General features: G+C 48.3%; 2 protein-coding genes across 3 annotated transcripts in view; both read right to left on the bottom strand.

Annotated features, from left to right (window-relative positions):
* Positions 1 to 759: 759 nt before the first annotated feature.
* Positions 760 to 1,293, bottom strand: LOC135810370 (uncharacterized). Its single transcript, XM_065323863.1, has one exon. It carries the CDS (start codon positions 1,291 to 1,293, stop codon positions 760 to 762), a length of 534 nt encoding a protein of 177 aa, XP_065179935.1.
* A 5,330-nt stretch (positions 1,294 to 6,623) lies between these two features.
* The window catches only part of LOC135808556 (uncharacterized), a 128,773-nt gene continuing 121,379 nt past the window's right edge, over positions 6,624 to 14,017 (bottom strand). For both annotated transcript variants that reach the window (XM_065321766.1, XM_065321767.1), the window contains exons 7-8: positions 9,560 to 9,614; positions 6,624 to 7,719 (exon numbers count right to left, since the gene is read on the bottom strand). In XM_065321766.1, the coding sequence (XP_065177838.1) occupies positions 7,253 to 7,719; positions 9,560 to 9,614 (522 nt within the window). In that variant the 3' untranslated portion in view covers positions 6,624 to 7,252. The remainder of the gene's footprint in view (positions 7,720 to 9,559; positions 9,615 to 14,017) is intronic.

Genomic DNA, 14,017 nt, shown 5'->3' with positions numbered 1-14,017 from the left:
CCACTACCACTCTTTAGCTGCGCTGCTGCAGTAAACATCTGAGCAGATGTAGGTGCCTTTTCAACCCGCTCTGCAATCCTATCCAGGCGTTCCATGGCATCGCTGCGCTGAATATTTCTGATCTGGTGCATGATGCAGTTCCGTTCCCTCTTTAGCTCTTCTGGATTGTGATGGCCTGATTGCTGAAGTAATCTGATTTCCCGTTGGCGCCGTGAGAGGGTTTCAACCTCTGGATTAGGTACACAAACCCTGCGTGAACCGCTTCTGTGCATGCGTCCAAGAGTGCTCTCTGCCACGTCCATGACCGCTTGCGCTGTTGAGTCCCAGGTACTGATCACGGAGCCACTGTCAGATGACCCACAAAATGCAGGTTGTTCACGCAGTTTCTGGCAGAGGCTGGACTGATATTCCTTACGGACGTCAGCGTTTTCTAGTCTCTGGATTGCGATGGGAGCAGCGGCCTTGCCTGCTGCGGCAATGTGTACACGGTATAGACCAGTCAGTTCCATGTCCGCAATGACTATTTTATGATCGCTGAATGTCTCGGTTCCAGCATACGAACGAGCTCTCACAACTAGTGGCTTGTAGCGCTTTGGGATCACGATGTAGTCAATCATGTTGTGGATCATTTTCCTGAGGCCATCAGGGGATGCCATGCATCCAGTCCATGTGGTTCTATAGCGCATTGAGTAGCGGAAGAGCGTATTAGCCAACACCAGATGATGCATGTTAGCCCACTCTACCAGCGCTTGACCATTGTCATTTTCTTACACCTTTGCCATATTGACCCACACACGCTGCTTCACCTGCTCCGACCTTGCTGTTAAAATCACCAAGCCCAATCACGAGTGTTCTTCCACTGCACTTGTTCCAGGCTGTGGACAAGGCGTCAAAGAACCTTTCACGAACCTCAGGATTACTCTGCGCTGCTGGGTTTGTGGGGCCATATGCCACGACGAAACGAACAGGTAAGGTATTGCCCTTGCCTTGCGGAATGGAGAGGTCGACAGTTCCGACTCGGTCGGAAATTTTTTTGAATGTTGATACAAATTTGTTGAGCATGTTCGATATGACAAATCCATTACCTCCATGCCGGCCCTCTGCTTGACCGAAGCTGACAAACCGATGCGAATCACCGAGAGGCTTATCGACGGTCGTTGTCATTTTGAGCTCCTGAAGTCCGCAGAAATCAATACGATAGGCGTCCATGTCACGAGCTAGTTGCTGTTGCTTCGACGCAGAACAAAGTCCGCGCACGTTGAACGTGGCGAAACGAAACCCCCGGGGTATCATTTTTCAGAAGAGTTATTGAAAGTTGTTGAAACGTTAGATGTCACAAGCTTTGACAGTCAGGTAAGAAGGAGAAAGAAGAGAAGAAGGAGAGAGAGAGAGAAAAGAAAGCTAGGCAGTCAGCCTAACACCGGGAAAGGGCTATAGGGGGGTACTAAGTCATTGGGGAGAACTTACTTACGGGAAATACGGTATATGTACAGTATAGTGAGGGGAGGGGAAAGTGTATGAGATTTCAATCCTCAGTCATCATCCAGTCATCCTCAGTCATCATAAATGTTGGGTTAGCTTTTGGGCTAACCCTAGTTAGCGATAAGACCGATGCGCTGCTCTCTATCTCATGCTAGCTGCAATCGAGCTGGCTTTACACGTGCACTCAACTGCTGCGCATGCGCGCCCAAATCGCCTTGGGTAGCTCTTGCTGCGCTGACTTTGGCTTGCGCTTTCCTTTGCAGTGTCACTGAGCAGCAACCGGAATTTGTTTGAACCGGAATTTGTTTGTTGAGAATAGAATTAATTATTCAGACTCCTTGTAGATTCCTCGCAGCCGTTTACTGCACGACAAACATGTTGTCTACCTCTGAAGCACGCCGTATGAACGTGTCGGACTTGCGGGCCGAGCTGGAAGGCCGTGGGCTGAATTCGAGCGGAACAAAGCCCCAGCTTCTTGCCCGTTTGCTGCTCAGTATCCAGGACACATCGAGCTCGGCGGCACGGGAACCTCGATCTCCGTCGGCCACGCCATCCTCGCGGCAGGAGCACGAGCAGGAGCAAGAGCAGGATCTGGAGAGTGCTGCAGCAGCTTCTCCGACTCCCCAGATCCCGGACCGGAGCAGTAATGACGATTTGCGCCAGTTTGTGCGGCAGGAAGTACATTCCGCCGTCACCGTTGCCTTGTCGGAGGCGATCGCTCCAATGCTGGCCACCATCACTGCCCCTGGATCCGCTGGAACTCAACCTTCGGCGGAGTCTTCCAACGCTGGTAATCTCTCCGTTCCCCAGACTATACGAGAGAAAATATTGAAGGGTGACTTTGTAGATTTCACCCAGCTGCTGCCCGATACTATCGCCACCTCGTATTCTGCCCCACGCCAGCTTCAGCTGCAGTTCAGCAGTGGCGGCCAGTCTCTGGAGGTGGTGGAAGGTGGAGCGGCGCAGCCCGTTCGTCGACGCGTCCACGACTTGCCGACATGGCTGGAGGCATGGACTCTCTTCATGAACGTCGTGTGTTCTGCCAACCCGTCCCGCCTGCAGGAGATGCTCTCCTACCAAGCCACCATAGTTGCAGCCAACAGGCAATACTATCCGGAGGCTTGGCTGTCGTACGACACCCAGTTTCGCTCTGCCATTTCTGCTCAGCCAGGCAAGCGCTTTGACGTCATCGACATAAATCTGTGGCAAATGTCCGTGACTAGCCGATCAAGGCCCACATGTGAGTCCTGCCGCCTCATCCATCCCGGAGGCGGCCAGTGTCCCTTTCGTCCGCAACGTAACAACCAGCAAGCCTTCAATGGAGTCCGTACGGTGTCTAATGGCCAACCGATCTGCCGGAACTTCAACGCTGGGCGTTGCAGTCTCAGCACGTGCAAGTACGCCCATGTCTGCAACCGCTGCGGGTCCAAGGACCACAACGGATCTAAGTGCGGTAGGCGCCAGTAACTCTGCTGCTTTGGCTGCAGCTCCCGCGATTGTACATATTTCTCCCTGCACTTCACGTTCTACTGATTTCACAAGCGCATGTCCTGCTGTCCACACACCCCTCTCTGTTTCTCGCTTCGAATCACTGCTCCGTAACCACCCTGACAGTTCATTGGCTTCGTATGTTATTAACGGCCTCCGCTGCGGCTTTGACATTGGCTTTACCGGCAACTGCATAACTAACCAGCACTCGTCCAACCTCTCATCAGCATTCCAGCACTCTGCATTTGTGTCTGCACAGCTCACCGCTTCCTGCAACGCCGGCTACACGGCTGGCCCATTTGACTCGCCCCCATTCCCGTTTATGTACTGCTCTGGCATTGGCGCTGTTCCGAAAAAGAATGGCAAGCTACGCTTGATACACCACCTGTCCAGCCCTGCCGGCTCCAGCGTTAACGACGGGATCCCTGCCGAGCCTTTCTCTTTGCAGTACATCAGCATTGATGAAGCCATTAACATCATTATGTCCTCCCCGTCTCCTGTCTATCTCTCTAAACTCGATGTGAAGAGTGCTTTTCGTCAAATACCTGTCCGCCCACAGGATTGGCATCTCCTCGGCATCCTGTGGCAGGGGAAGTACTACTACGACCGTGTCTTGCCATTTGGGCTCCGCTCTAGCCCGGCGGTATTTGATGCAGTGGCAGCCACCATCGAATGGATAATGCACCACGAATTCTCCATCCCTAATTTGCTGCATTTCCTGGACGACTACTTGTGCGTGAGCGTGGGCCAGGCTGTGGCGAATCGGCAGCTGGCCATTCTTCTCCGTGCATTCTCATACCTCGGAGTCCCGCTCGCGCCTGCAAAGGTGGAAGGCCCGTCTCGTACCCTGACATTCCTGGGCATTATCCTGGATTGTGAGAAGATGGAAGCCCGGCTCCCTGACGACAAATTGGCCGACATCAAGCGCCTGTTGACTGCAGCGAGCATCAACCCCACCATGTCTCAGCGCGAACTCGAATCTCTTCTGGGGAAACTCTCCTTCGCTGCAAGAGTCATCGTACCCGGCCGGACATTTATGCGGCGCCTGTGGTCTATTTGCAGTCGCTACCAGCAGCCTCACTACCGCATCAGTCTGACTACCGAGTGCCAGGAAGATATCCAATGGTGGCTACGGCTCCTGGAACAATGGAACGGAAAATCATTCTTCCTGTTCCCAGATTGGACACCATCTCCAGACTTGGAGCTGTTCACTGATGCCAGTGGCACCCTGGGCTGGGGCGCATTCAACAGCGGCCGCTGGCTTCAAGGGACCTGGTCGCCTGAGCAACTCACTCACAGCATTGAGTGGAAGGAGCTCTACGCGTTGGTCACAGCGTGCTGCACGTGGGCCAAGGAATGGCGCCAGCTTCGTATCACAATGCACTGCGACAACAAGGCTGTGGTAGATTGCATCCGCTCCGGCACATCCAAGTCACCGCCAGTGATGACCCTGATCAGGGAGCTGTTCTTTGTGTGCGCCCGCTTCAATTTCACCGTCACTGCTGCTCACATTGCTGGCCAGTCAAACTGCATTGCCGATTCGCTGTCTCGTTTCCGCATGGAGGAATTCCGACGTCTCGCCCCAGCTGCTCAAGCACAACCAGACCGAGCAGTGCTGCCATTCCAGTCGATGTAATATAGCCTTGACATACAGGTACCGATTGTCATTGCTAAATTGCCGTATTGAGAACCTGCGTTGGATTTCATCCATCTGCATGCCTACCTTTATCCATCTCGTGCCTTAATCACTTGTTCTTAGCTCTCGTGCATTGGTGGTGAACGCTTGCTGGGGTGCCGTGTGCTGGTTTTCTGGGAACAGCTTCCTTCAACTGGTTGCTTTGCTGCTACTATCTCTGCTTAAAATTGCATACTATTGGTCGGCTGTTTGCGACGCCAATCAGTAGTCATTGCACCCGGTCGCGGGTACTATTGCCGCTCAAGCATGAGCGATTGCTTTGGCCGTTTGCAACGCCAACTGCTTCACCCTGGTTGGCTGTTTGCAACGTCGATCAGGGAACTTTGCACCCGGTCGCGGGTACTGCTGCAGCTCAGTCGTGAGCGATCACTTTGGCTGTTTGCAACGCCAATCGCTTCACCAGTTGATCGAAACCAGCACACTGGTGTACCCCAATCATCCTTGTGCGGTGTTGTGAGAATACGTGGGTATGCATGCAGCTTTGCTCTGTGACTTTCCATTGCATGTAGTCACTTGGCTCTCCCATTTCCTATACACTGCTCTGATGCATTCGGGTGCAAGCGCTAAATGTTGGGTTAGCTTTTGGGCTAACCCTAGTTAGCGATAAGACCGATGCGCTGCTCTCTATCTCATGCTAGCTGCAATCGAGCTGGCTTTACACGTGCACTCAACTGCTGCGCATGCGCGCCCAAATCGCCTTGGGTAGCTCTTGCTGCGCTGACTTTGGCTTGCGCTTTCCTTTGCAGTGTCACTGAGCAGCAACCGGAATTTGTTTGCCACCCACCCTCCCATTCCCACATTATATAGGTGGGAACAGCTTCCTTCAACTGGTTGCTTTGCTGCTACTATCTCTGCTTAAAATTGCATACTATTGGTAGGCTGTTTGCGACGCCAATCAGTAGTCATTGCACCCGGTCGCGGGTACTATTGCCGCTCAAGCATGAGCGATTGCTTTGGCCGTTTGCAACGCCAACTGCTTCACCCTGGTTGGCTGTTTGCAACGTCGATCAGGGAACTTTGCACCCGGTCGCGGGTACTGCTGCAGCTCAGTCGTGAGCGATCACTTTGGCTGTTTGCAACGCCAATCGCTTCACCAGTTGATCGAAACCAGCACACTGGTGTACCCCAATCATCCTTGTGCGGTGTTGTGAGAATACGTGGGTATGCATGCAGCTTTGCTCTGTGACTTTCCATTGCATGTAGTCACTTGGCTCTCCCATTTCCTATACACTGCTCTGATGCATTCGGGTGCAAGCGCTAATTATAATTATACTACTATTAATAGAGCAAGGATCATCCTTGATCCTTGAAGGGTGGTGGCGTTCCTACAGATGCGGAAAACTCGGTTTACAGCCGAGTCTCACGCGAACCGTGAATTTCTTTTTTTTAAATAGAGCAATGAGTGGTTTACACACTCTCGCGAGTAGCACGCGGGGACTGGGAGGGGGAGTCGTTCAAGAGCAAACCGGAGGTGTGGTGGAGAAGGACGATGTAACTGTTGTCTCAAGACTCAACTGGAGGGTGAGTCAGAACCAATTCCCCTTTTTTATTTAGTGACGGTGGTTGTGAAACTAATCTCCTCACCCCCACCATTGCGCGATACATCTGCCACTAGATTTACCGGGTGTTAGCGTCCGTCGTGAGTTCACTCGGGAATGGACACGATAATTTACTTTTGTTTAGGGGCTTCAAGAGCCCTACTTCGGTATACCTACAATAAGGTGAATCTATTGGGTGTTTTATAGCCTAGGGGTCTACAGCTTTTGGGTACTGCCCAACTGTGCTGTTTGCCAGTCGAGGGTTTTCCTGCCGTACATTTCCTGCCATCCTTATCATCTGCACCATACGATAATGACGTGTGAATGTGCACACGTACATGCAGTTATATGCACCTGTCTATAAAAGAGAATCTTCAGCAAGCTGCAAAAATCCCAGGCCCTGAACGACGAGACAGACCTCATTTTAAACTAAGTAAATACACATTCGAGATCCATTCAAAATGCAAGCATGTAAAATGGGGTTCACATCAAGTGTAGTTTAAGATATGGTCAGGAATACTCTAAGGTTACATGAAGTGTCTAAGTGTTCGACAACATCAACCCATAGTTATGAATAAACCGTGCCCAGCCTATAATATAAGAAAAATTGCATTAAAAATCTTAATCTAGCTATTCATAAACTTGAGGGAGAGTTGTAAACGGTAAAATCTAGCTAAGCCGTACATCTGTAAAATACGTACTCAAAGATAAGCGGTATGTGCAGGACAAATGTAAGTCCTCCAAACGCTGACTTACAAAGTGAAGGGCGGGAGTGGGGGGTTGTTCGAGCAGAGTGCTTACATGTGCTAACGCTAGTCGAAAGGACAATCACTAGAACCCAGTGAAGACATAGCCGAGGAGAGAGAACATAGAGCAAAGTTAACAAACCAGACAACAACAACAAAACACCCAGGTTGCTATGGTTGTGATGACAAAAGATGTAGAGAGCATAAACGTAAGAAAACCTGAGGCATTCGGAAGGATTTTCTAAAATGTGAATACCCTCTGCCGCCTAAAGAGTCAACTGTCGGTAACCTGAATCCGGGAATTAGTGATAACCTGGACCTCCTGTTTCTGCCACAGCAATTGACGTCGGCTGTGAAGACTCTGGAGAAGCTTTCTGGCTTTTGGCGATCAAATCGTTTGCAGCCGAAGATTCACCAATATCTCGGAACGCCTGGATAAGATGAATTACCTTGTCATGTTTCTTAGTCAACTGCTGCCAGTCATCCAAGAGCTTTGCCATCCTCTCTTTGGTGCTGTCACAGTCCTTCTTGAGTTCTGCAATCTGGTTGCCTGCATTGGCAAATGCAGGGGCGCCCGTCGCAGCGTTCTTCAGTCCACGTGCCAGGATCTCCCATGATGCTGAATGATGAGCTATCAAGCACAACCGATGGTCCTGGTCAAAACTCCAGTTCGGATCGACATAAATTATTTCGTGACCAGCCCCTGCAACAGCCTTGCTTGATCCAGCTGCAGCCTGGGCCGGGGAAGTCCAATCAGATGCATCAGCCCCTGCACAGCAAGTAGCAGAAAACATCGGGCCGAGTACAATCATAAGGAAGAAAAAACAACAATTGGAAATATCCAATAAAGAATTTCTGTCACCCAGGTAATCTTATTTATGTAACCATCCCAGAACGGAAACAGAAGAGACCCTGTACGACATGTACGGCATGATTCAAGGACAAAAGCTGAGACCACCAGTACAAGGTCACACCAATATTCTGTCTATGTTTCGCTTTCCGCTCCACGTGATCAAAATACTTGAGTCAATAAAACAACCCCGTGTGGTAATTCATACGTGAAAATGCGTTCTGCCGTGTACAGAGACCACTTTGTTGACTGAATGTGCCACATGCATTTACTAGCGCACGTTGAACCACAGCTACGAGCGCAGTCAAAGGTTGCAGACAGATTCGTAGAGTGTGCTTCTGCAATTGCGGATATTATACTACTCGTATCAAGAGTACAGAACCCTGTGCTCTTAGCAGCACGCATCCCAGGACATGCAGTGCCACGTGGTCACCATACTCTGCATTGATTTTACAGATAGACATACATGTGCAGTAAAACCTGGTTTAAGCGACCACCCCACGGTGCAAGCAACAGCGGTCGTTAAAGACAGGTGGTCTTTAGAACCAGGTCCCACAGTTTCTGTGTAGAACTGTCCATGCATGGGGAAAGGGTCGTTAAGATCAGGTGGTCGCTAAACCCAGAGGTCGCTTACACCAGGTTTTACCGTATGTGCTGATGTGGGATACATTTGGTGCACATGCGGTAGACATGTGTTGTACCTGTGGTGTGTTTGTCATGTTGTATACATCTAGAATAAATAAGCTCCGAAGAGTGTGCAACTCTGCATATGGGGTCTCCGAAGGCGAAAACTCACATCACGTGTCTCAGGTACATTTCGTACTGCGAACAAACGAAGGATGGCGTGCGCGCAATCCGAATATCTGCCATGACTATGCTGGCGAGTTGCACATGCGCAGTGAGTTTCTGTCAGAGATTACTTTTTTATTACTCCCCGTGCTCGGTAAAAACAGGCTGGAAACGTACAACTGGAACACTACACCATGTGAAGTGAGTTTTCGCCGTCGGCGAACCCCATAGAAAGGGTGTCATGAGTTCCACACTCTTGGGAGCTAAGATTATACTCTTGGTGGTATACATATGGTGTACATATGGTGTGCATGTGGTGTACATTATGGTGTACATATGGTATACATATGGTATACATATGGTATACATATGGTGTACATATGGTGTACATATGGTGTACATGCCGTGCATATGTGGTGTACCTAAGGTATACATGTTGTACACATGTGGTGTAGAATGTGGTGTACACATGTGGTGTAGAATGTGGTGCGCATGAACGTACACTTGCACTTGGATCATGTATTATGGCTGTTTGATTTATACAGGGGCGTCAGAACCGCTGCTGCAGGTGCGGCCAAAGCCGCACCAATAATTTCATCCTATGATTGTTAATGAAGCAATGAAATATGGGCCATTTGGGCCCAATTTCCCTACAATTCTCCCGAAGGAGGGCTCCAGGCTTTCCATAGTCGCACCAATGTAGAACACCTGATGCTGCTGCTATGGTATTGACCCCAAACATGGAGAAAGACAATGGGGAATGATTTTAATCATTCCCCATTGTCTTTTTTCATGAGAACACCAGCCAGGGTCTATTGAAAATACGCAACAGATTGCTTTTTGTCAGTTTTTGATACACTGTCAAAGGCCGAATTAGCGTGGACACACTTTGGGAAGACCTTTGTCTAGTGTGTTCCATGTACAATCTTAGCAATTATTACTAACAGCCACGTGAGCAAAGAGAACATACCTGAAACTGGCACGCCGATGGATTGATCGCTAGCTGGAACTGGCTCACTTTCCCCCTACACATTGTACAGAAAGAACAGTGACAAGGCAAAGCGTTGACGGAAATTCAGAAGTTAATACAGCCTGGCACAATGCACAGTCAATATCTAAACAGCAACTTCAAGTTGCGCTATTGTAAAGTCACCCATTATCACAACGCGGTGATCGGAGCAGGTTCTGGAGGATAACAGTGACTACAGTCCATTCCTAAAAAGGTGGGCCCTGGCTCCGGCGAGCTCCTGTATTCGCCGGCTTTTTTGTGATTGTATTGTACACAGTGCAGTGCTGCGAAATTTGAAAAGGGTCCAAAAAGGGTACCGGAACTGGGGTTCAAACGGCCCAATGTACCGTTACAGGGGGAGTCAAACGGACTGGAATTTGATGGTTTTTGCCAATTCAGTGCTTTCGGGGCAAAACCTGGCCGAAATACTATTCTTGTTAGGGCTTGATCTTAGGAGAAGTAGACTTCAGAAAAATAATATTGGAAGAGGATTCCGTAGGGGATTGCAGAAAGCTTTTATGAATGGACTGAAATGGAACGTATCCGCCGGCGTCAATTCAACTTACGATATAAAGGGTAAAATATTTAATTATTGTACCCAAGTCTAGAGTGGCCTATCATACAGAAAATAATTTCGCATAATTATGTGAACATGCGTCACGTGGTGATGCTTACAGTATGAAACGTACACGAGCATGGTATGCAAGATCACGCAAGAATTTTTTCGTATACGACCATTGCCACTGCACGGAAATTCTACCATGCACCGAGATCGGAGTGAACGAAACCAATTCTACCCGTAATACCTTCTAACGCACTCACCACATACATCTTCAGGTTCCAAACCAGTCAAGGTCACATGGATAGCAGTGCAGAAGAGATAGAAGAATAAGATTGGATGAAACTCAAATATTACCTATCCGTCAAAAACCAAATTCAACAATACTACTCCACCAATTTGTGCTGCATTAGAATTAGCAAAGGACACCTCTGAAATGCCAGGACACGCCAGTGTGTTCACTTCTAACTGCTTTCAATCCAGTTGCTATGGCCTCTGTAATGGGACACCTGAATACCACACTTGCACAGGACAGCGATGTCAGGTGCCTACATTGTCTGCAGCTGAAAGGTTAGACGGCACGATAAATAGAGAAAACAACAGCTTCATGGTTTATCCCCAGTCATATTAAGGGACTCAGTTTCATCAGCAAGATACATATCTGGTAAAATACCGTAAAATTCCGTTAATAGACACCCTTAGCAAAAAACGTTATGTTGTAACGGTATTATCGTAAGGGGGAAAATACCGTGATTTGGGTTCGACCTTTAGCAAGATGCACGCTATTTTTAGTACGCTGTTGCCACGAGAGTAGCTTCGATTTCGCGCGGTACAACCATTTTTGTCACCATATACGCGATACAAGGTGAAATGCGTACGGACTATGCAATATTTGGCCAAAACACGTACCGTTGGTCACAACGATAAATCAGCCCCCATAACGTTTATACGCTGCAGCTTCAACGCTATTTGGGTGATCAAGGTACGAGTACCGTAAAAAATAGCGTTACCGTTGTTTGCTAAGGGTGTCTAATAAGCCCCGGGCGTATACTTTGCAGAGCGTCAAAAACCGGGCGTATATTTGGGCATGGGCTTATTTCAGGGCATAGCGTTATTTCGGACGCAATCTGCAGAAGATCAATCTATCAGCAACCCACTAGTTTCAGTGAACCACCATTCACACTGAGCGCGGTACAGGTACATCAAACCACAGCTGGAAATTTGGTCGTAACCAAGAATGTAGCGATAAATTACACATTATTTTGATAGGTAAACCACTTGCTATGGTAAGTACAAGGCACAACAGGTACCGCCATGGCTGAAAACATCGTGACGCTGAAGCAGGCAAGGCAGAAAACTAGATGACACTGCGCTCGCGCGCTGGTCATTTTGAGTCCACTTTACGCCCTGGGCGTATTTCGGGCATGGGCGCTAAAACGGACTTGAAGTGTACACCGCCTAAAACTGGGCTTACATGGGCGTTATTTAGGGTGGGCTTATTAACGGAATTTTACGGTAGGGTATGTAAGTCTGTATAATTACAAGTTCAGAAAAATGCAACCCGTAAATCTCAGTGTCAAGATGCAAACTCAGTCAGAGTGTAAGACTGCAATCACCGATTCCAAAATACATCAAACTTGACGTAGAGACGTTCTCATTTTAGGCCAAAGACGTAAAGCTGCCCACTCTGGCGCATGTGACGTTATATACATCATGTACTTCCAGTTCACAGCTTCTACACAGAATTTGCCTTCTACACAACACAGCACTTTCTAAATGAATTTGCTAAGGCCCAAACAAATAATATCCTTGTTTCGGGTCGGCCTACCAGGTCATTCTCGCTCCACATATACTGGCATACACAGAGACATAGACAGCAATAGCGACAACACACAAAGTGAAGGGTAGTTGGCCTTGTTTCGGGTCGGCCAACCAGGTCATTTTCTCCCCAAATTCCGAAACTTTTTCTGGTCCCCATATAATGTCCGATAGATGCCTGGGAGCCTGTAGGAAGCTGGCAAAACCGCTACTCTTCATCATACATGCATGCGTGCAGCGTGGCTACATCACGTACTAGACATCAACACTGTCAGGTCTACACAGTCTGGATGAGTAAGCTGTGATAATGAGTCTTAATGACTGACATGATCCTTTTTTTTCACGGTTCGCGTAAGATTCGGCCAAAGGCCCAGTTTTCCGCATCCGCAGGAACGCCACCACCCTCTTGGATCAAGGCGCAGATGCAGCTCCTAAACGGTGGGAGGTGAGTAGATCAGACCCACCACAAAGTGGTCAAAGAATGAAAATCCCATTCACTGCATCCATGTTTCCCTCGTGCCAGGCCACAAGTTCCCAATTAACTGTGGGTCGCAGCACGGCTGGAAAAAATCCTTCCGCTTCCAAGCAGGACTCGAATCTGGTACCCTCTGTTTATCAATCATGGTCTTACTCTTAGACCATCCCACTATGCCTGCCTGCATTGATCCATACCATGTGCATATTATATGCACATGTACATTTGAGTACCAACGAAAAAATGAAGAAGAAGAATAGGCAATTTGTTGTACTATCGGTCTAAGCATTAGCCTCACCTCAAGAGCACGTTTTATGCCAAAGATTTTTTCTTCGCATTTGAGCAGATTCATGGTACGCAAGTGTTGGAATAATTTCTCAGTGCTGGCTTCACCTTTCACCCTCCACTGGTTGAACATCTCCTTCAGCCAGAGCTCATCTGTGTACTCTCGCCCTCGCGGTAGTTTACTCTCCACTCGTAGCTTCCCAGAGCCTTCTATGATGCCAGCCACCGTCAACTCTGCAAGAGATATCATGTCCTGCTTGACCAAGACTTCTCCGGCGAGGAAGCGGGTGAACTTCCAAAGTGCCACATCGCTCGTCTGCCACTTTGATATGCTGTACCCAAACAAGAAGCACGCACATTTTTTTATCCAAAAAGAACACACTCAGTCCAAGAACTTAGAACACCTTGGCAGCAGCAGCAATTCCTACCAGTGGTGGCTCACTACTCATAACATTAGTGACATAGTTAAAGTAAATACCATATCTATTGCAGAAGGCATAATTATTTAGACCAGAAAACAACTTTACGTTGGTTCAAGTGTAAACATAAGAGTGAGAGCTTGTGTCTGCACTGCTTCGCTAGTTCCTCTACACCATACGAGTATTTTTAAAAGACTTTCGTCTCAGAGGATCAATCTGTACTGGCCTTGAAATAATTCAGCTTGTGCTCACAATATTTTCACTAGCATACACTGCCCTCCTGCAATGTTGGACTTACTGATGGTCATGGTCTTTGGCAAGATCTACCAGCAGAAACGGTGGCAATGAACATAGAGAAAACAGGAAACAGAATACAATTATTAATAATGGTATGTTTTCTGATGTCATATCATTCTCACTGCCAATAGTCCTTATTTTAAAATGATTATAATGACAATGGTAGGTCTGGAACTCGCACCATCACAATTCCACTCATCCCTACGAATTCCATAGTATTTCACTATTTGCCACTCATTCACCCGCAGAGTGGACTGTAACAGTGAGATTCTGAAATGCACTGATGGTACGTCATACATGTAACTATAGACCTGATCCGCTGCAAATGACCACTTCGCAGCAAACGCCCACCCCAGCGGGTCCATACTATTTTCGTCTTTTTCAGGTCAATATAGTTGTAGAAAACTGGCTTGAAGGTCGAATGCTTACGAGAACGACTGCAATGCCTACAAACTGCCTATGTCTTACCAAGAGTCCATAACCCCAAGAGTGTGCAACTGGGGTCTGGCTGCTGTAGGCCCACTTTGCGGAGGAATTCCAACATTACGTCATGCCGCTGACAGCTG

This window comes from Sycon ciliatum, chromosome 2, assembly GCF_964019385.1.
Source record: "Sycon ciliatum chromosome 2, ocSycCili1.1, whole genome shotgun sequence".
Taxonomy (NCBI): domain Eukaryota; kingdom Metazoa; phylum Porifera; class Calcarea; order Leucosolenida; family Sycettidae; genus Sycon; species Sycon ciliatum.
Note: the sequence above shows the minus strand (reverse complement) of the source record. Positions and strands in the feature narration are given on the sequence as shown.

Coding starts and splice junctions, on each gene's coding strand:
- LOC135810370 (XM_065323863.1), bottom strand. CDS start 1,293: ATGATACCCCGGGGGTTTCGTTTCGCCACGTTCAACGTGCGCGGACTT.